At 44.9% G+C, this 26,805-nt stretch overlaps 1 protein-coding gene across 1 annotated transcript; it reads left to right on the top strand.

Moving 5' to 3' along the window:
• Positions 1 to 1,738: 1,738 nt before the first annotated feature.
• On the top strand, positions 1,739 to 26,225 carry PRPF6 (pre-mRNA processing factor 6). The gene is made up of 21 exons (XM_058850473.1): positions 1,739 to 1,907; positions 2,893 to 3,061; positions 3,911 to 4,029; positions 4,495 to 4,573; positions 5,228 to 5,404; positions 6,235 to 6,390; positions 7,055 to 7,149; positions 7,864 to 8,020; positions 8,228 to 8,390; positions 11,174 to 11,292; positions 11,976 to 12,194; positions 13,539 to 13,661; positions 14,499 to 14,620; positions 15,742 to 15,880; positions 16,995 to 17,114; positions 18,364 to 18,540; positions 19,317 to 19,450; positions 19,930 to 20,021; positions 22,004 to 22,118; positions 24,083 to 24,209; positions 24,955 to 26,225. Exons 1-21 carry the CDS (start codon positions 1,837 to 1,839, stop codon positions 25,105 to 25,107), a joined length of 2,826 nt encoding a protein of 941 aa, XP_058706456.1. The 5' UTR covers positions 1,739 to 1,836; the 3' UTR covers positions 25,108 to 26,225.
• The last annotated feature ends 580 nt before the right edge of the window (positions 26,226 to 26,805 follow it).

Below are 26,805 nucleotides of genomic sequence, written 5' to 3'. Positions count from 1 at the left end.
ATTGTCCCAAAAGTGAAATTCCTGCAGCTTTCAGGGCCTCAGCAGAGATTGGGCACTTCCCTGCTGTAAGTGGGTTCATCCATGGGTTTGGGAGGCTCCTGATGGGCTCCCCTTAGTCCCTCATGCTCTGGCAGCATGGGGGAACCCAATTTACCTCCAACCCCCCTAAATTTACCACATCCAGCCCACAGGGAAGACCCACTGGTGCTCCGTGGCGTTGGATGTGCAAGAACATGGATGAAGCCCTGGGTATTCAGAGGGGTCCAGGCTCACTGGGACAGGCTGGGGAGTCAGGAGGTCCCACACACCTCCCTGGTGCTGAGGATGCTCCCATGGGCTCTGTCCTACCCCAGGCTGGACAGGAGAGCTGGGATACTGCAGCCTCCCTCCCTCACTGCCACCCCAACTGTTTGGCAAAAGAATTTTTTTTTTTTTTTTTCCTCCAGCGAAACCCAAAAATAGATTGATGGGAAGCGGCTGGGGGTTGGGATGCCATTAGCATGCAAAATGGGGCTATTTATCTTCCCCGCAGCTGGGTTCTGCTCCCAGACCTGGCAGGGACTGGCAGCGGCAGGCGGGGCTGGTGCTGGGAGGGGGCTGCGGGGTAGGGACAGTCCCCAAGACAGCCCCATCCCCTCCTCACCCCTCTCGCTGCCCTTGTCCTTGTGCTCTGTGACCCGGAGCCTCTCCCGAGGGACGGCGACCTTTCAGTTCTCTGGAACAGCTGGACACGGTGTCAGGGTCCCCTGGAGACTGGACAGGTGGCAGCTGGATTAATCCTGAGCCCAGGTGTGGGTGGGTGAGAGAAGCCTGCCCAGGGCTTCGGCTGGGGAAACTGAGGCAGGAGCTCCTGGGACATCCTCGGGAAGGATGGATGAGCACAGGGGCTCTCTCTGTGCGCTCTGAGGGGCTGGGCCTGTACCCCTCACCTTGGTCCCCTGGCATGGCCATCCCTGCTGTCACCACACACCAGAGCTGGAAGTGAGAGACACTCGGAAGGAATGAGCAGAAGAGCAGTTTCTGCTCCCAGACATAATTGATCTTGAAAATTTTTATCAGGAGGGAAGCAGAGGGAAGGGGGGAAGCAAGGCTCACACCTCACAGCCCTGCAAGCAAGGGCTGGGGGAAACAAGGGTGAGAAGCACCAAGGCTTTGTCCAGCTCCAGGCCCTCCTGGCATGATCCTGACCCTTTTTCTCCTTTTTCCACCCCATTCTGGCTGGGGGTTGTTAAACACAGGGTGTCAGCTCTGCTCCTTGCAGGGCCTCTTGCTGCCTCGGAGGTTCTTTAGCAGCTACTCGTTTCCTAATAACAATAAAAATAATAAATTGCTATAAATGTTAAACTTCATGACAGCACAGTTCAACATCCCCATCCCCACGGCCTCCATCCCCACCATCCTCATTCCCACTTTCTTCATCCCCACCATCCTCATTCCCACTTTCTTCATCCCCACCATCCTCATTCCCACTTCCTTCATCCCCACCATCCTCATTCCCACTTTCTTCATCCCCACCATCCTCATTCCCACTTTCTTCATCCCCACCATCCTCATTCCCACTTTCTTCATCCCCACCATGCTCATTCCCACTTTCTTCATCCCCACCATCCTCATTCCCACTTTCCCCAGCCCCGTCATTCTCACCACGCCTCAGGACCTCCACGTCGCCAGGGGGCGCGCTGCTCCTGGCGGGGGCGGAAGTGCCGCTCTGCCCTCCCGGGCACTCTCGCTTGCTCCCGCCGCCGCTTCCGCCGCCGCCGCCGCTGCCCGGCCGCCTTTCCCGGCTCTGCTCCGGTCCCTGCTCCGCTCCCGCTTCGGTCTCACCTTGTCGCCATCATGAACAAGAAGAAGAAGCCGTTCCTGGGCATGCCCGCGCCCCTGGGCTACGTGCCGGGGCTGGGCCGCGGGTGAGACGCCGCCAGGCCCGGCCTGGCCCCCCCCAGCCCGGTCCCTTCCCAGCCCGGTCCCTCCGCCGGGGCCCTCCCCAGCCCTTTTGCCCGGCTGGGCTCCCTGCCCCACTCATCCCCGTCCCCTCGGGGTGGCCCCGCACGGCTTTTCAATGTTGTCCCTTCCTAATGGTTCGCGTTCGCTCTATAGCTGGGCGGGTTTGTATTTCAAAGCGAGCCTGGCTCCAAGGATGAGTTCAGGTCGGTGCTTCACACCGGCAGAGGGTTGTGTCCCTCCTGATTCTGTGTATGTGGGACCGCCTGAAAACTGGGGGCTTTTGTTGAGGATACAGTGAGGGGGTTTGGTGGCGGCTGAGACCATTTTTGGGGTGTCCTGTGCTGGATGTGAGTTGTGTTCGTCCCCCACTGATTCACTGTTCCCTTCCCTGCGGGGATCCTGCTGGCTGTGCCCCACGGGGCGCTGTCAGGCGGGTGTGGGGGTTCACGAGAGCTCCAGCTGCCCCATCCCTTTGCCCAGACCCCCAGCCCCTGGTGCCTCACAGCCTGCAGGGTCAGCTGAGGGACCCAGAGATGGAGTTTAGAAAGGAGGCCATGCACAGGATGTGTGGCAGAGCCATGAGCTGGGTGGTTGCAGCGTATTTATAGAAGTTCTCCGTATAAAAGGTTGCCTAGAAAAGCTGTGGCTGCCCAATCCCTGGGATTGTCTGAGGCCAGGTTGGATGGGACTGGGAGGAACCTGGGATAGTGGAAGGTGTCCCTGCCCATGGCAGGAGGTTGGAATGGGGTGAGCTCAGAGGTCCCTTCCAACCCAAACTAGTCCATGATTCTAAGGCTGTCTTCCTCCCCTGGCTTTATGAATACTGTTCATGGGGAGTGTCTGATGCTGTTCTGCCAAAAGAATTATATTTTCCCTGCCTGTCCTGAGCAGTGACTGTGGCAGGCTGAGGTTGCAGTGAGCTAAGCAGCCCCTGGTTTATCCCTGCAGAGCCACGGGTTTCACCACCCGCTCTGATATCGGCCCTGCCCGCGATGCCAACGACCCCGTGGACGACCGGCACGCCCCGCCAGGCAAGAGAACTGTGGGGGACCAGATGAAGAAGAACCAGACAGCAGATGATGATGATGAGGATTTGAATGACACCAATTATGATGAGGTGAGAAGGTTTTCATCATCCTGCAGATGTTTTTCCCCAGGTGGAACAAGAACTTACATCCGTAAGCTCTCTGCTCTTAGCTGAGGTTTCAAACCCAGAATTTCCTGTAGTTTGCAGGCAGCATTTCCTTTTTTGTTGATTGAGACCTCAGTATGTACAATGGCATGGTGCTTACAGACTTTTGGACTTTACAGACTTTTGTTGTGGCTTTGATCCATGGATTGTGGTTTAATTACTGATACAAAACCCTGAGAGTCTTGGGAAAATATCTATAAATAAAAATGAGTTTAAGTATTTCAGGAGTTGTATTTTTTTTATTGTCCACAAATAAAAGCATGTGTGCTTTGACAGGATTGGACTTGATGACCTTGGATATCTTTTCCAACCTAAATGACTCTGTGATCCTGTGCCATTTATTGTCCTTAAGTGGCCTGTGTAGTCTCTTGTGTTTAAGTCCCACTTTGCTTGGTTGAATGTTATGATATTCTTTCTGCTTGCTTTCACTGGTGTAAAAAGAAGAAGTGGTTAATGGACGAGAATGGCTTTTCTATCCTGGGATATCATTTATTGCTGAAGAGAGTGATTTAGAGAGAGAAGCAATTTTGAAAAAAGCAATTTTGAAGCAGTTTTGCTTCAGTTGGTGAGAGAGAATAAACACCACCATGGCATGGTAGAAAGAGGATGCTTTTATTTAGGGATGTGTTAGTCTGATGCAATGTTGTCAGAAGCAGCCTGTGAATGCATTTTCAGGTGGTTGTTGTCTGTAGCAGAAACATAACAGGAACTTTAAAAAAATTGCCCTTTTTTCCTCTTTTTTTTTTTTTTTTTTCTCTCTCTCCAATTTCCCAGTTCAATGGCTACGCTGGGAGTCTGTTCTCAAGCGGCCCCTATGAGAAAGATGATGAGGAAGCAGATGCAATTTATGCAGCTTTGGATAAGAGGATGGATGAACGCAGGAAGGAAAGGAGGTAGGAGGTGTTTTCTGGTTAATTGAGGATGACAGGTATTTTGCACCACTTACTTTGATAGTGAATGGGGTTAAATTGCTTAAATGTAGTTAATTAAGAGTCACTGTAGTTCATTAAGATGGTGAGGGAAGATGCTGAGCAATTGATATTGACATATCACAGACTGCACAGTAGACTGGAAATTGTTAGCAAAGTCACCTCATGCTTGTAAACAGGATGTGTTACTTATTAAATTCACTACTCATTAAGAGGAGGTTAAAGACTGGAGATGTCTGTTACACTATAATACTGTCTTATTTGGTAAAGGATCTCTTGTTAAAATGTTGATAATCTAAGCTTGGAAAAAATGCCTTTTTTTTTTAAGCCCTAACTCTTATCAAACACATTTTTCTGTTATGTCAACACTTTAATCAAAGACTTGTCAAGTGTTACTTTGAGCATAACCTCAGGATTCCTTTTTCTAAGGGAACAACGAGAAAAAGAGGAAATAGAAAAGTACCGTATGGAAAGACCCAAAATTCAACAGCAGTTCTCAGACTTGAAAGTAAGGAAAAAAATGTCTGAAATGTGACTTTTTATGAGATACAAGAGGTGGCTGTGTGTTCTTTCGTGTGTGTTTGTCTCTTCACTCAGATTTAGTGTGTTGGCAAATGAGTAATTCGACATTCTCCAGATTAGAATTGCTTTCTGTTGGAAGAATAAACACTGCCTTGTGTATCCATGTGGATACACAAGGCAGTGAAATTTCTTCAAATTTTGATATTGATTATTTTTGTTTTATGCTTTATGGAAGGTGCTACATGAATGTCTTTGAAAGAAGCAGATAACTTGTTGGCATTGCAGGAGTAGCTGAGCAGAATCTCCTGACTCTAAATCTTCTTTTAAATAAAATGTATTGTTTAAGCTGTTGTCTAATGATTAGTAATGTACCATTCAATGCTCCAGGCACTAGGATTAATCTGAATGTTTGTAGCACTGAATCTAATAACAAAATTGATTTGGAATCTCAGTCTGGACTAAAACCAAATTCTAATTAAATGCATCTAATTCTTTTGTACGTTGGATTAGGAAAAAAAGTCTGACCCTTAAGTGTTTAATTGATCTTGAATTATTTCAAGAAAATAAATCTATTAAGGAGTTAGAGCACTTAAAAAGCCATTTCTGCAGCAAATACTGATGACAACTCCTGTTTTAACAGCGGAAATTAGCAGAGGTTACTGAGGAGGAGTGGCTGAGTATTCCCGAGGTTGGGGATGCCAGGAACAAGCGGCAGAGGAATCCTCGTTATGAGAAGCTGACTCCTGTCCCCGACAGCTTCTTTGCAAAGCATTTGCAGTCAGGGGAGAATCACACTTCTGTGGACCCACGCCAGACAGTGAGTACACAGCAAACCTGGGCAAGCTGTGGCCAAACTGGATTAGAGACGGGTGTTAAACTGGGATTTGGGGAAAAGATTCTTGACCAAAAAAACTTGGTTTGGTTTATGAGTCAGCCAAAGGAATTCTGGATGTTAAACTCATGTGCTTGATGGAGGCTTTCAGTGCACAACCATTACCAGAGAAAACATGGGGATAAGCAGAGAAAAACTGGCTCTTGTTTTAGAGATGGAAGAAAGTCTCTTTTCCTATTTGCTGAATGCAGGGTGGTGATAATTTTGGTGAGTGTAACCATTTCTGTTACAATAACATATTGCAAAAAGGGAGCAGAAAATCAAGTTTACTTTCACCTAATGGTTTGCCTAGTTCTGGGGCGATTGTGTTAAGAATTGTTTGCTTTTCAGTCAACTAAAAATGAAATAATTTAGGTTGTTGCTCTGCGCCCAGAGTCTACAATGGTCATAGAATTATAGGAGTAGCTGACTGGCCCTAGATTGACTCCAGGTGTCCATGGGACTTCTTTGCAGATATTCTTGTTTAAATGTGCCAGGTTCAGATGCCTGTGCTTGAATTTTTCACTTTCTTGTTGCTTATTTCACTGACTTGACTAAACTTGAGTAATTACCTATAGATTTGCAAATCCTGTCTAGAGAAGTACTTTGGGATCCAGGGAAGCCATATCAGAAGTACCTGTGGCAGTTCAGCATCCATGTCCTGCAGCTTCTGGGGGAGTGGACATCAGCCAATAGTCCGAATTATTTTTGCAATCTCAGAAGAGTTAGGGATGACTTTCTCACTCTTTTTTTTTTTTTCCTTTTTTTTTTTTTAGCAATTTGGTGGACTGAATACTCCGTATCCAGGAGGTTTGAATACTCCATACCCAGGAGGAATGACACCAGGCTTGATGACACCTGGGACTGGTGAATTGGATATGAGGAAGATTGGTCAAGCCAGGAACACCTTGATGGATATGAGGCTAAGCCAGGTAGGGATGTGGGAAGGCAGGATCTGTCACAGTTATACCTGGGGTTGATGTTGTGCTGTTGTTTAAGTCCTGGTTTTAGAAAAGTGTTGAATTTTCTTGGGTGTTAGAAGATCTAAGAACAGCTGAGCTGTGAAATAATTTTGTAGTCCCTGTCCCCAAATCTCATGCCCTCAAAATGAATAGAATTTCATGAGAAATACCAGTTTGTCCTTGGAAGTCTTGGTCATTATGGGAGAACAGACAGCCTGGTTATAGCAAAAGTGTCTTTGAGGTAAGCAGCAGAGGTAATGCTACCAGGGGAAGCATCTCTTCTGTCCTTTGTAGGGATGCAGGACAAACTGCTGAAAAACACTGATTTTTGACTTATTTTTCATTGATTTTCTCGTCTAAATCTGATTTATTCTAAAATGAGTGCCTTTAGCTGACAGGGCTGCAAGACCTTTGGGTGACTGCTTATCACCAAGCTGCTTCTTGTCTGGATTTTAATGTTAAAGTTGTGTATTTTAGAAATGGAAAAAAGCTAATAAGTAAGGCTTCGTGTTTTCCTCCTTCCTTGCTTTTGGAAACAGATGAATATCTAGGATTTTTGTAGAACCACAGTGTCTTTTTAGGCACTCAGGAGCTCTGAGTGGTCATTTCAGTAGCTCTGACTTGATTTTCCCAGGTATCAGACTCTGTGAGCGGCCAGACTGTAGTGGACCCAAAAGGATATTTGACAGACTTGAACTCCATGATTCCCACACATGGAGGAGATATCAAGTAAGTTTAAGAAGGATTAACAGATTTATCCTCTTAGCAGTGGCACTGATCCTGCATGTAAATGGAAATCTGTCTTGCGTGGGTGCTTTCAGCTGGCATTTAGTTTGTAAGAAATGCCAGGTGAGTTTTTGAGGATGAATTCTTTTAACATGAGATCTGGTCTAGTCTTTCAGCTGAGGTATTACCATCTGACCTGGATGCATCAATTGTGGAGATTGTTTCCATTCCACCCCAATTTCCATACCAGAGTGATGGCAGTGTGTGGCTGCCTGCCAGCCAGGAAATAACCTGGTTAATTGTACCTATGTGCTGCTAATTTAGGCTTGATTGATGATCTCTGAGAGCCTCTTTAGCCTGGAGTTTGACATCTGTTTCATAAAGAATTGCTCTTTTAAGTCAGAGCAATACATGCAAATATTGATGCTAATTCTTGATTTACATCAGTGCTTGGGTTGTTCAGCTTCTGGCTGCAAGTGCCCAGCTGTAATTCCCAAAAATTTTGCTTAAATACTTAACTGGTTTTCACTGTGAAACTGTGAACTGTTTTTCACTGTGTTGGTCTGTATTGATAAGCTTGTTTTGGTAGAACATCATTTGTGTCTCCAATATGGAAAAATTTGGGATCATGGTTACTGCGCATCTGAGCACATCCTGGTTCAGGAGAATTGTTTTCCAGTGTGCTGAAAATTTTCCTTCCTGTTTTTCCTCCTTTAGTGATATCAAAAAAGCCCGTTTGCTCCTGAAATCTGTCCGAGAGACCAATCCTCATCATCCACCGGCCTGGATAGCATCAGCCCGACTGGAGGAGGTCACTGGCAAACTCCAGGTGGCTCGAAATCTCATCATGAAAGGAACAGAGATGTGCCCTAAGGTCAGAATTGCTTTGCTTCTCTGCTGATCCTTGTGGGATAGTAGGAAGAAGTTGTTCATGAGCAGCAAACTCTCCGTTAAGCTTGACTGAGGCTCTGCCTGATACAGCTTCACTGTCTACTGTGTTACAAAACACCTGCTTAGCCAGAAGCTGTGATTTTATATTCTTGTTGTGATGTAAAGGGAGATGGGTTGTTTTTCCTGACAGAGTGAAGATGTTTGGTTGGAAGCTGCTCGGCTTCAGCCTGGAGATACAGCCAAGGCTGTTGTGGCGCAGGCTGTGCGGCACCTGCCACAGTCCGTGCGGATCTATATCAGAGCAGCAGAGCTGGAGACAGACATCCGTGCCAAGAAACGTGTCCTTAGGAAAGGTGAGAGCTCCTGTGGGCTCAGGGAATGAAGGCATTGCACTCTTTGTATTGTGTTGTAAGTTGTTCGTGATGTGGCCAAAAGTTCATCTGCTTTTTTTGCTTCCTTGTTGAAATCGCAGTTGTCAATTTGTGTACTAATGGTGGAACTTGCTGCTGTTGAGCCAAAGAACAAAGGTGTTGAAGTGTTTGTAAAACATCCTTCAGCAGAAAGCTGCTGGTACTGAACAATTCCAAAATGGAATTTCACTAATCTAAGCCAATTCCGGCTTGATAAGTAGATGAAAGCAATTAAAAAATGATCTTCTAAGGATAAAAGGCTGCTGTAGATGTCACCTTGTGATACTTTTTGGAAAAGATACCTTAATTGATTTTTCCTACTTGCCTGTAGCCTGTTAGACAGAACAGTGGCTGCTGCTGGAGGAGCTTTAGAGGTCTTGGGGTTCTCATATCGTTGAGCCTGTTGAGCTGCAGGTTTTGCTTTAGTGTAGCAAGTTTTGTCCTTGACAAACAGCCTTTCTCTGTGGTGCTTACCTTGGATTGCACTTGGAGGTTTTCCTCTTTGATGGAATTGCTGTCTTTTCCAAACAATGATCTCTTCAACAGCAGTTTCTTGTGTTACTTTAAGTTGCTGGGCCTGTATTAATAGAGACTAATTCCTTCATGACTACTGAATTGTATTAGTTACATCTCCTGACTTTAATGTAGACAGGGAAAAGGGTCTGGATTTAATACATTTACTGAATCACTGTGAAGCACTCTGCAGTATTGAATGGTTTAGTTTCAAAGGAATTAGTTGCCTCCTACGTTTTACCTCTTGCATGTAAAGTTGCAGATCTCTAGTGAAATGACCTCTTACTACATCTGGATGAAAGGCACTTCAAACTTGCTGGATTTGAAGTTCTAAAGAGCTCAGATATTAACTATTCAGTAGCTTTTTTAGCTTTTTTAATTTCCATTGGCTCTGCAGTGCAGCATGGTGTGAAGTGCTGCTCCTGTGACACTGCATGTCACATGCAGTTTCTCAGGAACGGTAACAGATGTTGAACAGAAAAACACTTTTAAAGGAGCAGAACTAGATCTGTGAGTCCAGCTTGGGTAGGGGAGGGTCTCGTGTAAGAGCAGTGATTTAGCCACTGAGTACTGAGCTTTGCTTCAAACATTACATTTATGAAGAGAAAAACATTCAGTTTTTGGAACCACCTACCTAATCTCTTGATGCAAAGCTGTTAGTGGAATGGAACGGGATTTATCATTCTTTTCCCAGTTTCTGCCTGTTAACGGCTTCACAGTGCTCCTTTGCTGCCTAGGGAGCATTAGTGAGATGGAGCTTGGAGCTTTGAGTGGCAGCATAACCCATTATTTCTCCCAAAATAAAAAAACCTGAGTGCCAGGTAATGTCACTGAAGTGTGACCTTTCATAATGTGTTTCTCCTCTCTGCTTGCTGTGTGCATTGCTACCATCCATCAGAACCTCTGGAGTTTTTAAAGCCTCAGTCTGACTGGAGACCCAACAAGCTGAGTGGCTGAAATATAGCTTGAGGTCTAAAAATTGAATTCTGTATTTATGAAAACATGTTCTGTCCTGCAGAGTGATGCTTTCAGCTCTTGGAGGCTGACATTATTTGCTTAAATTCTTCAAGAAAAATCTCCTGAAGCTGCAGACTTGGAGACAAATGGTTAATGTTTGTTGTAAATCTCTGTGTTTGTGTTGAGGTGGGATGTGCTCTGAGTTCAGGCTCAGCCCTGTGCCTGTGCCTCTGCAGCAATGCCTCAAGGAACAGCCTGGCCTGGAAGCCCAGCTAGTTCCAAAGTGGGTTTAGATGCCTTTTCCCACTCATTTTTGTGTTCCTGTGATTGTGCTTGCTTTATTGAAGAGGGATGTGCTCAGTCCTGTTACTATGGCACATTTGTGTACAGTCACCATGGAAGCAGTGGAAGTAATGCTGCAATGCAGCTGATTCCAGCAGTCTGGGGTGCAAATTGGAGTGACATAAGGCTAAAAAACCCCTTTGGTTTCTCAATCTCTCTTAACGAGATGGACTGAGGAAAGTTGTTGCTTAGCATTTAACGTTTCAGACAGCACATGTAGGACAGGCTGCAGAGAATGTATTTCTACCAGCAGCAGCTAACTCTTGGACAGGATTAAGGAAGCCTTGGAGAATCCTAATTAGATGGAGCCCATATTGGATTGCTGGAAGCACACTTGGTACTCCTGGCTTAGTGTCAATGAGACCTTTACATTTTTATGCATCCCTGTTTTGTATTTGCATGGCAGGGCAACAGCTTTTTGGGAAGTTAAGCTGGGGTCCATTGAGCTGTCAGGAGAGGCTTACAGGAAAACTGCATTGTGAAGGGGCAGTTTCAGCATGTAAGGAACAAGGCTGTATTATTAGTTAGTGTTGAAGGTGCTCCTTTTCTATAAAGGCAGACCTGGCATGATGTAAGCTGTCCAGTTTTGAAGATTTTCATCTGCTCATTTGCTGAAACTGGAGGCTTTGTTCAGCCAGGTGTTTTACTGAGGAGGATGCAATTACAGCATGTACAACAAAAAAGCTCTTGGCTCTCCAAAGCCTGTTTCCAATTAAAATGATTAAGTGCTTTATTTTCTGATTTTAAATTCTCATTGTTGAAGCAAGAGCCTGAATAAGCAAATTCCCTCCCTTCCCTCCTTCAGGACATTTCCTTGTAATAGCACAAATCCTTTATTTTATCGTGTTTTAAAAATACAGATCTCATTGGTAAGCTACTTTATCATTATTGACATAATTGTTTTGCCTCTCTAGCCCTCGAGCATGTTCCAAACTCAGTGCGTTTGTGGAAAGCAGCCGTGGAGCTGGAGGAACCTGAGGATGCCAGGATCATGCTGAGCCGGGCTGTGGAGTGCTGTCCAACCAGTGTTGAAGTGAGTTTAAAAAAAAAGTGAAATGCAAAAACCCCTACACCCCACTTCAGGCTGGCAGTAGAGCTTTTCAGGGAAAAGGCAGGGTGAGCAGTGTTTGTCCATGCAAGGTTTTCTCCCATGTGCTTCATGCCACAGTGAGAAGGATGTGATGAGTAGTGGAATGTGGTTTTTTCCTTTGGAGTTAATTGTCTGGGGGTCATTACATGCCTCATTTTGGTGTGTAATTGTTAGGTTGCTCATGGCAGTGCACAGCTGTGCCTGCTGTAGGCACTGAGCCATGTTTGTGTCCATGTGTGCTGCCTTGACAGTTGGGAAAGTAAGTGAACATTTAACTTGGTGAATCTAAAAGTTACTCATTTCGGAAACACCAAACCAGAGTTTTAAAATCATGTTTTGATTTTAAACCAAGCTGTTTGAGGTGATGTGAACAGAAAATAGGAGGTGTACAGCCCAGCAGATGGGGATGACACCCAGGTCAGATCAGGACTGAGCTTCAAGGGCAGTAGCAGCCTGTTTCTTCTCTCCTCCATTGGTATTCCACAGCCTGCTTACAGTGCTTGAGGACAGTTGCCAACCAGTAGCAAGCAGCGTGAAGCTGCTTATCTCTGTGGGCTGACACTGCCATACAGCAGCCTTGTCATCTCCTTGTTCTCATCTCAAATCCATCTTTTGTTGCTCTGCAGCTGTGGCTGGCGCTGGCAAGGCTGGAGACATATGAGAATGCTCGTAAAGTCCTTAACAAAGCCCGGGAGAATATCCCGACGGATCGTCACATCTGGATTACTGCTGCCAAACTGGAGGAAGCCAATGGAAACACCCAGATGGTGGAGAAAATTATTGACAGAGCCATCACATCTCTTAGGGCTAATGGTGTGGAAATCAACAGGGAGCAGTGGATACAGGTATGTGCTTGGTCTTGAAGGTCCAGGGGGGCTCTTGAGGTTCTGTTCTGAAGGCTGATGATAGTGCTTATGGGGCAGAGGAATTTGGCACTGGCTTATCAGTGGAGGGTCCCTGTGAAGAGACAAGAGATGAGACTAAAAAGCTCAGTAGGGTCAAGGCCATAAGTGATACCCTGGGGTAACGTCAGATGTGTTTTGCTGAGAAATGTCTGGTTTGCTTCTGTCATGGAAGATAAGTAGCTTCAAGTTGAAGCAGCTGCTGCCTTAAGTAGGACAGAGGCTTAAAGCCTTCAGTGAAGGATTTACCTTTTTTTTTGCATATGTCTCATTTGCCTTGACAGGTATTTGTTTTCCCCACAAGTCTTTGTCAGATGGCATTATGAGAAATCAATACAAACACTGCATTTGCTGCATTTGCAGCATGTAGGAAATACTCTATTAGTCCTGTACTGAAGCTCTTTCCTCCTGGATATGTTCTGTGCTTTGTTTGATCATAAGTCTTTAAAGCAGTTTCCTACTTAAATAGTTTACAGTGGGTCAAGGCAGCAAAATCTTATACTGCTTAAGAGCATTGATAATGAATAACATTAAATGTATATCCTTGTTAATATCTAAAAGAATTCTGACTTTCTTTACAGCAGTAGAACAATTAAAGGTTAATTTCAACTTCTCTTTTAAAAAATCCAGGAGCACAGCCTCTGCATCACTGTGTTCTCGAGTTCCCTCTTAGTACTAGAACTGCTCCATTTCTGTTATCTGATCAGAGGGCTTTTCAACAAGTTTAAGCAAGACATGCTTGGCTTTCTGAAAGCTTTGTGTGTCAGGAAACTCCACTTTTCCATACATGCTCTGGTGAGAGAGTCTTTGCACCTTGACTTTACAGTGCTTGATGGGATACTCTTAAATTTAGTTATTGCCAAGCCCTTATTGAGACCTAATCATCTCAAAGCTGAAAGGAGGTCAGTAATTTTGGTGTTACAGTTCTTCCTTATGAAATATTTGCATTTTTTATTGGCTATGTCCCTCCTTGGTTCAGCCCAGGGTTTTGGAGCTGTAGGAAAAGACTTCTGGGTCTGGAAAGATCACGCATTGTCACCTTTTCAGCAGATGGAATTGATGTGATCTGTTTCTTAACCAACTTGTGAATGACTCTGTGTACAGCTCTAGCACTTCCTTGTGGGTGCAGGCTCCTGCTCAGTGTCAAGGTGTGTTTGAGCAATGAGATGTTTGTGCTGTGGCAGTGACCATAATGTCTCTGTGTTTGTGCATGAGGAGATGATATTGCAGACTTTAACCTCTTGTGCTGAGCTCTCAAAATGAACAGGGCTTTCGTTTTGTTTCTAGGATGCCGAGGAATGTGATAAAGCTGGAAGTGTGGCCACGTGCCAGGCAATCATGAGAGCTGTGATTGGGATTGGCATCGAGGAAGAAGATCGGAAACACACCTGGATGGAAGATGCAGACAGTGTATGTCCAGCTGTGATGCTACTTTTTGTTTTGTTTTATTGTGGGTTTGTGTTTTTTAAATAGAGGAAATTCAACTGGTGCCTAGGAAATGGCTTTGTCAGTGAAAGTGGATGTGATTCCCACACCACCTGCTTGCCTTTGCCCAGTCTCAGCCTCAGGAGGATGTTACAGAGCTTTATTCAGATTTGAATTTTTACTAAACAATACATTGACATTGGTATAGCTTGTCTGCTAGTTTGGTGTGGATTTTTTTTGGTGAGTGTGAGACATCAACAGAGATTGAGTTATGAGTAAAGGAACTGGGAGTTAAGTTTCAAGGCATAACCATTGTAACTTAGGAGTTAATGTAACACTGGACAAGGGAGTGGGTAAAAGTTTTACCAGGCTTTTTTTGCTTTAGGGGAATAGTTTGAACATGTGCTAAGAACTAAATTGTATTTCAGCATGAGAAATGTCCAACTTCACTGGCCTTGAATTGGGCTCAGAGCAGTGGGGGACATATGCTGTGGTGCCTTGGGTTTTGCCTGTGAAATAACAAAATGAAGTGCTAACATGAGAGCCTTTCCAGTGCCTTACTGATGTTTCAAGCTGGCCTGTCAGTGTCAGTCCCACTGAAAGGCCAGGGATACTTGTACTCTATAGAGGGATACTTGGAAATTCCTTCCCTGCTTCCTTTTAAAAAGCTGATTCTAAGTGTTCTGTTCTCTATTAATTCCTCAATTCACGGATTACACAGAATTACTGAGTTCTGGATTGAATTGTGCATGTGTAATTCCAGCTTGCTCTCGATTCCAATGCTCCCCTAAGCTGACTTAGTCCTGATCTGTTTTCCCTCAGTGTGTTGCTCATAATGCCCTGGAGTGTGCCCGAGCCATTTATGCCTATGCCTTGCAAGTCTTCCCGAGCAAGAAGAGTGTGTGGCTGCGAGCAGCCTACTTTGAAAAGAACCATGGAACCAGGTACGTGTGCCACACCATCCCTGTGTGGAGGGGTCCATCCCGTGACAGGGGGACAGGCTGGGGAAGGAGGGAAAACTACAGGATGGTTCCTGGTGTGGTGCAAGTGCAGAGTTAGTGCAGCTGGATGAAACTCACTGGCGTTTTTTGCAGGTCTGACCTTCTTTGTTATTGTTGTGCTCAGAACATCCTTAAGTTTTATGAAGTCATAAAATGGTTTATGGCAATAGGGATTACATGGTAAAAATAGCTGTGAAGAGACAAGGTAGGAACAATTGTCTTTGAGAAGACATCTCTGGAAAAATATGGGGATACAAATCACTTAAAATGTGTTTTGTTTAGTTTTCATAGATAAACTACTTCATAGCTAAATGTGTCCAAGCATCTCTGGTATTTTCTGATTAAACACTGTGAATGTGTATCACATTCTGAATTAAGATTGGTGTTATGCTGTTACAGCTCAGGCTCTTTTTAAAGTTTATTCACAAAGCTTTACATGTCAGAAACTTTCTGCCTACGGCTTAGACTAAAGCAAACAAACTCTGCAGTAGGCCACTTACACACGTGGAATCAGCCTTATTACAGCTAACAAGGCTATGTTGTGGAAATGACTGCAGATGCTGAGTTCTTCCTCATTTGAGCCTTTTTTTTATTTGGAACAAGTGTATCTTTGGTTTTGATGTTTTTGCATGTTTCCCAGTGGTGGCTGGCTTTTAAGCCCCATATTCTGCCTGAAAAGTATATTTGCCAGAGGAGAAAAAAATAAATTGCATAAGATCAAGCCAGCCTCATCTAATAATTTTGAAAACCTTCCTGTCTCAGTTTCTACTAAGGTTCGTTAAGCAGAATGACTCTTTCCAAGAGAAAGGAGCTGTTTGTGTGAGAGCTCTTTCCACAGAGGCTATCAAAGGTGTCTGAACAATGAGCTGTTTGTGGAGTGCTGATTTCAGAACCCTTGTGAAAAAAGACCCCACCCTTTCCTTGTTATGAAACAACTTATCAAGGTTTACAACGCTGGACTTTGCAACAATATTTATAACACTGAGTGATAGTGAAAATGGTGTAAGACAGCTCGCCTTTGGCAGTACCTTGAGGGTTTGTAACTTGCTGTTTCTTGTCTTCAGAGAATCCTTGGAGGCTCTTTTGCAGAGAGCTGTTGCTCACTGTCCCAAAGCAGAGGTGCTGTGGCTCATGGGAGCCAAATCCAAGTGGCTGGCAGGAGATGTGCCAGCAGCCAGAAGCATCTTGGCCCTGGCTTTCCAGGTGGGTCTGTTACACTTGTCAGAGGGTGTTAAATGTGACAGGTAAAGAATACAGAGCAGGCTTTTTCTGTCAGCACCTGATTCCTGCTGCCTTTCAAAGTGATGGAGACTTCTGCTGTTTGATTGTTTTGTGTGGCAAAATGTTCTGTAAAATAGCAGCAAGCAGGAAGCAAGACTGTGGGATTGCCCTTTTAGTAGTTCTACAGCAGGTTCTGACCTGGAACAAGCTGTCCAGAGAGGTTGTGGCTGCCCTATCCCTGGAGGTGTTGAAAGCTAGGTTGGATGGGGCTCTTGAGCAACCTGGTCTGATGCTTGGCATCCCTACTCATGGGATGGGGATGAGATGATCTCTAATGTCCCTCCAACCCAAACCAGCCTGTGATTCTATGAGTTTGCAGACCATCAGTTTTACTCCCACCAGCCCTAGTCATGGATCAAAGTCCTGTTGTCTTGGGTCTCCTCAGGGAAAGGATTGTGGTCTGCCCTAATGAGGTCACTGCATTACTTATGTCTTGGATCAAACCCACTAATGAAGGGAATTGCCTGCTGGATGCTGTAGCAAAGATACGCAGAGTGTTTCTAGCACTGGGAATTAGGCTTAAAAGCTAAGTGAAATAAAAAAAGACAGGTCCTGAAATGGAAGGTAAAAGATACTTCCTTAATCTGTTCTCAGTGCTCTTTGTTACTAGGCTGAAAAGTTCTTGACGTGGTTACCACAGAAATGACTTTTATTGGAAGAGTTTTCACAGACCTCAGTGGGGAATTCAAGCTGCAGCTTTTTTGCTTGAGGGTAATAAAATGAGGGTCTCATTGTGGCAGACCCTGTGATGTTTTCAGTATTTAAACTGGAAGTTCAGAAGATCAAGCATTACTGCTTTTCAACAATTGAGAAGCATCCAGCTTCTAAACTGGCATATATCTTTGTGTTGGCCATCTGTTTTGGAGGATTTCTATAAACTTCAAAGGTCAAAGAAGACTGGGAGGAGCTTGCACTGAAAAAAATCCTACTGTGGATTGACAAAGTTCTGATTTCAATTTTAATCTGGATCAAACAGAGGATTAAATCTGCTGTTGATTCACTGTGTGCATTTGTCTGTCACTTTGTGTTCTTGCAGGCCAACCCCAACAGCGAGGAGATCTGGCTGGCTGCCGTGAAGCTCGAGTCAGAGAACAATGAGTATGAAAGAGCGAGGAGGCTGCTGGCAAAGGCTCGCAGCAGTGCCCCCACTGCAAGGGTAGGGATGTGTGGAGGGTGGAGAGGCTCAGGCCTCTAGGCCATGGTGGATTTGGGACGGAAGGAGGAGTTCCTTCAGTTCTGTGGCTGTAGGGATTGACCACATGGCTCCCTGCCATTGCCTTCCGGAGCATGTGGCCGCTTTGCTGAGCGCTCCTCCAGCGAATTGCGACACAAAGTCGTGGCATGATGGGAAAAAAAAAGGCTAGGATCAAGTGAAGGGTTTCAATTGGTTTTTTACACAAATGGCAAAAGTCAGGAAATTCCCAGTTTACAGCTGTTTGTGTAATGTTTGTTTTGTATAAAAGCACATCTTGGAAAAAAGAGAAAATACTTTCACAGAAGACTCACTTATGCTTCTACTAAAGACAGCTCTGGGGTGGTTTGGTGCTTAAAGTTACACTCCTGTGTTTATCTCCAGTTACCTCTGGTATGATAAACTGTCAATTTTCAGCTCCTCAAATGAAAACATTATAACTTGTCCAAGTAAATGAAAAGTTAGTTTGATCTCTATCCTCTGTTCCTCCCCCTCAGTTGTTGTTGCATCCTACATCTTTTTAACTGTGTTCTTCCACCCTGAGCCAGGGAGCTTCTGCAGCTGAGGCTGAAGCGCTGCTCTCACACTTGATGCCTGTCTTGTGAGGTCACAGTGGGGGAGTTTGGGAATGGGGAGGATGGAGATCAAAGAGCAGTGAGAGAGCCTTTGGTCTATAATACATTTTTCATAGCTGTGACTTCCCTGCTTAGCCAGAAGGAAGGATTTGGGGGACAGAAAAGTACGTGTACCAATTTGTATTGAGCAGGACAATTAGAACCTGAAGCCAAAAGTAAGAAAAGGTGGTCTTGGTAGCTTGGATCTGAGGAGATCAGATGGTGCTGGTGAAGGAGGCTCAGGTTTGTTAATTGGTTGTGCTGTTAAAGCTGTGCTCTTTATACAAATCCTAATTTTCAATCCAAGTCGTTCTATGATTCTGTGATAATACAAATGCCAGCTCTATGAAATAATTATGTAAATTGGTGAGATATAGGTTGATCACACTGCTCTAACTTATTTAGTATTTGCATTTACCTTTCTCATTGTTACTTGCTCCTGCTATTATTTTACTCTGATATTTTAATTTTTATTTTACTTCAAACGGTAGCTAATCAATAACATTTGAATGGATGCATGAAAATGGGAACATGCTGCTTTGGCAGATTAATGGTTTTCCAATGGCTGCTGGTGGTAAACAGCTCTGGTTTGTTCCCAGGTCTTCATGAAGTCTGTGAAGTTGGAATGGGTGCTTGGGAACATTGCTGCAGCCCAGGAGCTCTGTGAGGAAGCCCTGAAGCACTATGAGGACTTCCCCAAACTGTGGATGATGAAAGGACAAATTGAGGAGCAAAAAGAGCTGGTAGAGAAAGCACGGGAGGCTTATAATCAAGGGGTAAGATGGATGTTACTGCAGGTTTGCTTTGTGCTGCTGGCATGGAGAGATGTCTATCTTTGAATCAAAATGAAGAGCCAAAGACATGATTTCTGTCATTGGTTAAAACAGTAAAAGCAAAAAAAAATGAAATAAGCAAGAATTTCTCTTGCCCATTACCCATATGCAAGACTGACTTCCTTGCTTGAGAGGGTTCTCTGTATGCCTGACTCCTCACAGGCAGGAAAAAAGGCTTTGCACAATAATTCTCTAAGACCTGTAATGACTAAAACCAGAACTCTTAAAAGAAAATCTTTCTCAGCAGCTCTTAGATACACACTGTGAAAGGAGCTGGCCTACAGAGCACTCCTCTCTCTTTCAAATGGTAATTGGTGACCTTGGGTATGAACACTCAGTCAACAGCCATCAAAGTAATTTAGACACAGGTTTCTGCAGTGTCCGTATCCTAATGACTCCCTGCACACTCTGCTGTGGTTTGGGGATGTATGAGAGCCCTCCATCTGCAGAAGGAGTACAAAATGTACCTGTGTTAAGGGAGGTGTGTTCTTTCTCTTACTGCTGGGATAGCTCAGTCATACCTGATGTACCTGACTGTTTTGGATACAGCAAAAACTTCTGTGCTGTTTGACTGGAGAAATTTGAGAGACATAATCAACTTGGTCTCTCTTCTTCTAAACTCTCTAGAAGGATATAGGGAGGGAAGTTCTTTTCTGTAGGAGTAACAACATTTTTTGTCAAATTTATCTGTGAGCATACTTTTTTTTTTTTTTAAACAGTTGAAGAAGTGCCCCCATTCCATACCCCTGTGGCTCTTGCTGTCCAGGCTGGAGGAGAAAGTTGGGCAGCTGACTAGAGCAAGAGCCATCTTGGAAAAGTCTCGCCTGAAGAATCCAAAGAATCCAGATCTCTGGTGGGTTCTGTGGAATTGAACTGAATTTGGGCTACAAATTCAATCTGTTTTTCAGGACAGCTATTTCTCATCACCTCAGCCATTTGAGCCTGGGACTTAGGACCACTCCCATCCAGAGTTTCCTCTGTACTAATTACTTCCCTCAATAGCAGAAATGCTTTGGTGATCCTGGCTAGCTACTCTAAGGATCTGGGAACTAGTTATTTCTTTACTGATAGTTGTGGTGTACAGAACATGCAGGGTGCATGGGGCTCTTTCCTTTCTCTTACAGTCCTGATTTCAGATTGTTTTTTATCTGGACCATTATGGAATAAAAGTCACATTTCTTTTTAGATGGAGGGGGAATGGGAAGATGTCAGTCACCTACACATATTCAGAATATGGGCAGATATTTGCAGTTTCCAGTGACCCTCAAGTGACTCACTATTTCAGCCTAGTGAATGTTGTCATAAATATCATCAGAGCCTCTTCCCTACCAGGTTGGAGTCTGTGCGCTTGGAGTACCGAGCTGGGCTGAAGAACATTGCAAACACTCTGATGGCCAAAGCACTGCAAGAGTGCCCCAATTCAGGTGAGCTGGATCTCAGTTCTACCTTAAACACAACTGTTGTGCCCAGCTGATAGAAGCACATTTTTTTCCCAAGTTGTCCTTTCTGGCCAGGTCTCAGAATCTGGTGTTTTGGAGAGATGTCAGTTTTCCTTCTGCAAAGGAAATATTGAGGGTCTTCAAGAACAATCCCAGTTACTTTGTGCTCTCTCACACCTGAGGGATCAAGGGTTGGTGTTCCATTTTTCTGCAGTGCCCAGTATATTATTGGATCCACGGTCCACAGTTTGTCCCCAGGCTTCCTGCAAAAACACCTTGGATATGGGTGGGCTTTTCTCAGAAGCTGGTAGAAGTCTGCCAAGGTTTGATATGAAGGAAGGACACTTCAATGTTTGTAGTTAGGAATTTTAGTGGAAAAAGAATGGTCCCTCTGGAATACAGCTGGCCTTAGAGATTTCCAGTTGCTGGTTTGCCTGCACTGGTTGCACACTGTGAGTTTAATAACTTGTGCTGGCAGTGAATTTCCACCACAGTCATCATTAGGGGCTCATGAGCCATAAAAGTTCAGTCCTGGTTTTTGATTATTTTAGCTCATGTAAGAAAAGGCTAAGAGGTCATATGATGTAAGTCAGTTCTAACCAGCAGTGGAAACATTTTCCTCTTGGGATGGGAGGATAAAGTACCTAACACATTGCTATTTTGGGGTAGAATCGTAGGAAGACTTAATTATTTAAACATGTTGACATCTTTGGGGAGAAGATGTCACATAACTACAAATTGTAGTAACTTACTGCATGGCAAGGCTTGGCTTGCCTTCAGGCTAGGTTTTGAAAGGTGTTTAATTGGTGGCTGCTTAAGTCTCAGTAAAATAATGGGGAATTAAGTGCCTTTTATGACATGATAAACTCATTGCAGGATACTCTCCATGTGAATGTGTCACCCAAGCAGTACCACCCAAAATCCTGCTTTGTTTCTGTGAATGACCTAATGAGTGTTTGCCACCACAGGCTGTTTTACAGATCTGCCTGTTGCTATGGAAATGGGCAGCAGGATCTCAGTTTTTGTTTAAACAATTGCTTCCAACTTTATCTTAGACCTCAACAAACCATAATCAAAGCCTGCAGGACTTGGCTCATTGGCCACCTGAGGTCATGTAAACCAGAGGTTTGGGTCCCTCAATTGCTGAGTTGATTCCTGATGGGTGGCAGGCTGCACAAAGAATAAAATAGAAATATTATGGTGTTTGTGATCCCGTATATAAAGAGCAAGAAGAAGTGAGTCTCTCTCTGTCTGTCACTGCAGTTATCAAAGCTTGTGTGTGTTCCTGTGGTGCCGTTTATGGGAAGCAAGAGAGCTTTGATGGAGTCCTGGCAGACACCAGCTCTCAGGCTTTGCTTTGAAGTGATCAGGTGTGCCTGGCTGACATGAGAAACTGCAGATTTCATGCTCCCCTGAGCATATTTCCTTCCTTGATTTTGGCAGTGAGAGAAGCTAGGGATTAAACCCAGCTTCCCTGGATCTACTCTGTCCTTCATCAATGTGTGTGGAGCCAGCATCAGTAACACTGTGGTATTCTCCAGCACCCTTGAAAGTGCTCCCAGACTGTACTTTGCACTTTTTGAGACTTCTGCCACTGCAGTTGCCTGTTCAAATGGACAGATAGCTTTCCCTTTGGAAATGCTGATTTGCCCTCTCTGTCCCAGAGTTTGCAGTGTCTCATCTGAAAAGCCTGAGTTCCGGGTTAGGCAGTGCTGGAGCTGCAGGAATTGTGGTACAGAAACCCCCAGAGCTGAAGCTCCAGTGTGGTACACATAGCAGCTAAAAATTCAGAGTACTGAATGAAGTATCCATGTGGAAAGAGTGATCTGGGATGAGGTTGGGGGTGAATAACTACCAGAGTGGGAGCTGTACTGCTGCTTCTGTTGCAGAGCACTGGCCTGATATCAGGGTGGGGAGGGTTAACCTCAAAATAACACTAAACAATCTTCCTACTTGATTTGATCAAGGAATCCTGTGGTCAGAAGCAATTTTCCTTGAAGCGCGACCGCAACGAAAGACCAAGAGTGTGGATGCTCTCAAGAAGTGTGAACATGACCCACATGTCCTGCTGGCTGTGGCCAAGTGAGTTCCTGTGCTTGATCCGTAAAAATATCCGTGTCTGTGTGTGGCTGCTTCCAGGATGGAACACTGCACTCCAGCACAGCCCTGTGATTCTGGCTGCAGCAGCTCTAATGAGTCCCAAAGCAAGGAACAGCTCTCCAGCTGTCTCCTAGTAACTGTGCAAATCTCTCCCTTGATTCCAAGCGGGGAATGTCAGCCTGCCCTCGAGCTGTTCTGGTGGGTCTGGGACTGGCACTGTCAACAATACAGTCACACAAAGCCCTTTGCCAGTGCTGGGTATTGGCACCCTGTAAGCTGCTTTCCTTCTGTCCCTTGAAGAGGATTTCACTGTGCTGTCCAGTGAACTAGGCTTTATTAAGGGGTTCAGGATATGTTTTAAGTATCTGTGAAAATAGGGGCATATTTTTTGGTTATCTTTCAAGTTTTATGTGGCTGACTGTATAGTTTTCATCTTTTTCTCTATCCTAGATTCTGTCAAGTGTCTTTTTAAATTCTGATCTAGATACTCTGCTCCTGAATGTCTCCTATGCCAATGTTTTTCAGCTGTGCCCTTTCCCAGAATGCAAACCACCAGCCATACTGTAGTTTGCTTCTCTGAAATGGGAAGATAATCTACTAGGAATTTTCTTGTCCATGTTGAGTTGTGAGGATTCCAGTGCAGAAAACCCACTGTTAGAACTGACTTCTGACACGTCTTGCTCTGATGTGTGAGCAGCATTAGAGCAGCCATGATGGAAACAAACTTACTTTTCTCCCTTTGTGAACAGCAGAAGAGGTTAATACAGGAGACATTTTGTTCCAAGTTGCCCAATTCTTTCACAACTCTACTTTATAAGCCAAAGAAAACTGTAGGATACACTCCAGTGACTGCAACACTGGGTTCTGCCAGATCCTGACAGCTGACTTGTTCAGCTTTAGCAGCAAGTGAGAAAAATGTTAACTTTTGCTTTATGGCAACTGCTCCCAGGCCCCTTCTGGTGCAACCTCAGGCTGTTTAACAGCTAATCCCAACATAAACAGCTTCCACCACCCATCAGGACTTGCCTCTGTAGATACAGAGTGTCACACATCTGTGACAAACTTTTGTTAAGTATGTTGCTGAAAATGGACACTACTTGCAGGTGTTAAACCTCTGTTATCATTGTTTGTGCTCTTGTAAATCACAGTTTATTTAACACAGGACAATCAAGAGTATTATAGGGCTTAAAAACAATCACATAAGTTGTATAATTTTATGACAGGCTAAGCCCTTTATGAGGGGTGGCTGATTTGATAAGGACCTTATAGCTCAAATGAATTCTTTAATGCAAAGAAGTGAAACCAAGAAACTCTTGACTCAGCTGGTTCACTACTGGGGAGAAATTTCAGCATTGACCAGTGCCTGGATGAAATGGCAGCAGTGGAGCTGTGCCAGGCTGGGATTTCAGTGCAGAAGCTTCCATACTTGTTTTTCCTTGGATAATGGAGCTGACAAGGCAGATCTGCTCCACTCCACTCCAGCAGGCTTTGTAGGTGTGAGCATGTGACCATACAGATGAGCTTTTAGAAGTTATTTAATTGTTAGATGCTAAAATTGACTTAAATTGAAGGAGTGGGAATAGATGTAGGCATGTAATCCTGTCTCTTCCACACCAAATCTGGAACAGTAAAATTAAAGTAATTGAGGCAGCAAAGGTTGAACTCAGTAGTGCTTCCCTTTCAGCAGAGTCTGTGCATGGGGCTAAGTTATCCTGCCTCACTGTGGGGCAGTGAAGAGGAAGCGCTGGATGTTCTTTCCAGTGCTCTCACTCTCTTCCCTTCCCAGGGGCAGGATGGTCTGCAAGTTGCTTAAAAATCTGCTCTTTACTTCCTGGGAGAGCAAAGAATTGGAACATCTGCAGAGCCCTTAAGTTGGAGCTCTTGTGGGTTGGCATCTTCCTTTAAAGTGAGGCTGTTTGTCAGCTCCCCTCTGCTTTTCCCAACAGGCTGTTCTGGAGCGAGCGTAAAATAACCAAGGCCAGAGAGTGGTTCCACCGCACAGTGAAGATAGACTCTGACCTGGGGGATGCCTGGGCCTTCTTTTACAAATTTGAGCTCCAGCATGGCACAGAGGTGAGTGTGTGCCTGGGAACAAGGGAGGCAGCAGCAATCCCTGGCTGGCAGGGGTTGCCCAGTCCTGGGATTGCTGCAGTGCTGGGCTGAGCACGCTGCCACTGCTCCTGCCTGTGTGGTCACAGGGGAGGCTGGCTGTCACGCCTGGTCATGTATGAGCATGAGCAGGCCTGTGTGGTGGCTTTTAAAAGGTGCTGTCATTAGTTGAGCTGTGTTTCAGGCTGCTTTGCTGTCCACAGTCCTGCTGGTTCATGCAAAAATCTCTGAAATCAATCTTCCTCCTGTAAAACTCAAGCTTCCTTAGAGGATTGTGCTCCACTTGTGGTGCTGGGGCTGTTTCTTCCCAAATGTCAAGTATAGGTTGCACGTGAACACAGCCAGAGAACAGCCGGCTCTAATCTCTTACAGCAGTTTTTACTGCTGGTACTACTGAAATGATGGGGGTGTTTATCTTCTGACTTCAGAGACCTTTCACTTGACACAGCTCCTGCAGGTGGTAATGCAAAGGAAATTTCTGCTGCAGTTTATCTGCAATAACCAAAATTTTCTTACCTGTAGCTCAGCCAGTTTGTTCAGCCAGGCAGGAGACTTGCTGCTTCTGAATTTTGACTTGGACTTCCTTTGAAAATAACAGACCCCACACCCCACCATAATCTTTGGAAGAGTGTTTGAATCAGGGAGGGTTCAATTTTTTGGCTGTGTTCTGGAACAAACCAGGACAAACTGTCATTTCTCTTCCCTGTAGGAACAACAAGAGGAGGTAAGGAAGCGCTGTGAGAATGCTGAACCTCGCCACGGAGAGCTCTGGTGTGATGTCTCCAAGGACATAGAGAATTGGCAGAAAAAGATTGGAGAGATTCTTGTGCTTGTGGCAGCCAAGCTGAAAAATACCTTCTAGAGTGTGCTGGCCTCAGCTGCCTCAGAGGTCCCTGTAGGATTTAACCTGCTCGTGGTGCATTTGCCCTTTCAGTGGCACAGATTTTGAAGGACAGGACATGGATGATGATAAGAAAGAGCTTTCTCCCAGAAGGAAAAGCTGCTTCCTTCTTGCCCCAGCATGGCCATCAGCTTCTACAGCACATGGGAATATTGTAGCTGGTGTCACACAGGAGACAGGAGCAGTTTTGTGAGGCTCTGTTGGCATTTCCATGTTGATTCCCGATTCCCCCCTGCAAACACAAGCTTTAATTAGCGCTTTTATGGATTCTGACATGTGGCAGTCCCTCTGTTCTTGGCCCTGGCATGTGTTTCCTGTTTCCCTTTAGAGTTTGGCCCATCTGATGTTGGTTCCTTGTCGGTAGATCTGGGTTCTTGCTGTTGGAATACACTGACTGTCCCTGAAGGAGATGGGTGGAGTTGCAGGAGCAGCCCAGCAGCACAGGGAAGGTTCTGGGCTGTCTTCTCTTCTTCAGGTGCTTTAGCTTGGTCTCTGCTAACAAGCTGCTGCACAGCTTGGGGGTGTTCCTCCAAACTGAGCAGCTGGAGCATTTTGTCAAATTCAAAAGCATATTTTTAGAGAACTTTTCCTCAATTATTAAATGTATATAGTAAAGCTTATTCTTTTAGGTGTTTGAGTTCATTAAGAGCACAGTGGTGGTTTAAAGTAACAAGGCAAAACTCAGCAATCCCTGAAAGCCCTTTTGAAGGAAGAACATTTTTTTAGAGTTGTTGGGAGACTGCTGTTACACAGCTGTGGCTGCCTGTGGCTGGGAGGTTTGATTTCTATCTCCAAGTGCAGATAGGAAAGAGCAAACTCAAGAGAGGGAAAGCTTTGTGTTTGGGAGCCTTTGTACACTGTCTTCAATTTTCTATACTTGTGATGTGTACTATTTTTACCCCAACCTCCTGACTTTCTTGTGATCATAGAATCAGAAGCTGTATTGTCTTACACCTGAGGCTATAGCAGCTGTATCTAGGTCTGTGGATGTGCATTATCCCATGTATTTAGTTGGAGGACAAACTCCCTTATTACTTGTTGGAGAATATGTATAAAATACAGCCTTTTTTTTTTGTTTCCTTCTGTTGTCTTTGAGTGTGGTCTTGCCCTTTGGTTCTGACTGGGAAGAGTGGGTCTGATAGCAGCAGCCTTTGGACTTATCAGGCTCCCACCACTCTGGGAAGGTGCCTGCCAGTGGTGGCTGCACCAAGCTGAGCTACAGCCTCTTGCCAAAATGGATGAGAAGCCCAAAACGAATCTTTTAACGCTGGAGCAGAAACGGTTGGCCTGGAAGCAAAAAGTCTTTTTCTCCTTTTTCATAATGGAAACTGTGATGCATTCTCTGGAATAGCTGATAGAAGGGTGTAGATCACGGATGTCCCATGGAACTGTAGTTTCCCAAAGGTGAGTGAGGGGCACTGGGAGTTGAGAGCTCTTGCTCAGGGATTTTGTGCCATTGCCTGGCATCCTTCAGGTGAGTGGGCTCAGAGAGAATGGAAGAGTTTGGGAAGGGGAGTGAAAATGATGTTTGAGGGAAAGGGTAGACATGGCAAGGGAACCTGGCTGGACAAGGATTCAAGACTGAGGCAGAAACTGCAGGATAAAAACAGGTTTTAAAGTAGCTTTCAGTGTGTGCTGTCCTTCGGCCTCTTGTGCTCA

The sequence above is a fragment of the Poecile atricapillus genome, chromosome 15, assembly GCF_030490865.1.
Source record: "Poecile atricapillus isolate bPoeAtr1 chromosome 15, bPoeAtr1.hap1, whole genome shotgun sequence".
In the NCBI taxonomy this organism is placed as follows: domain Eukaryota; kingdom Metazoa; phylum Chordata; class Aves; order Passeriformes; family Paridae; genus Poecile; species Poecile atricapillus.
Note: the sequence above shows the minus strand (reverse complement) of the source record. Positions and strands in the feature narration are given on the sequence as shown.

Excerpts from the sequence above, each read along its gene's own strand:
- PRPF6 (XM_058850473.1), top strand. The coding sequence starts at position 1,837 with ATGAACAAGAAGAAGAAGCCGTTCCTGGGCATGCCCGCGCCCCTGGGC. Across the intron at positions 8,021-8,227 it reads GAACAGAGATGTGCCCTAAG|AGTGAAGATGTTTGGTTGGA; the intron begins GTCAGAATTGCT and ends TTTTCCTGACAG. Across the intron at positions 11,293-11,975 it reads GCTGTCCAACCAGTGTTGAA|CTGTGGCTGGCGCTGGCAAG; the intron begins GTGAGTTTAAAA and ends GTTGCTCTGCAG.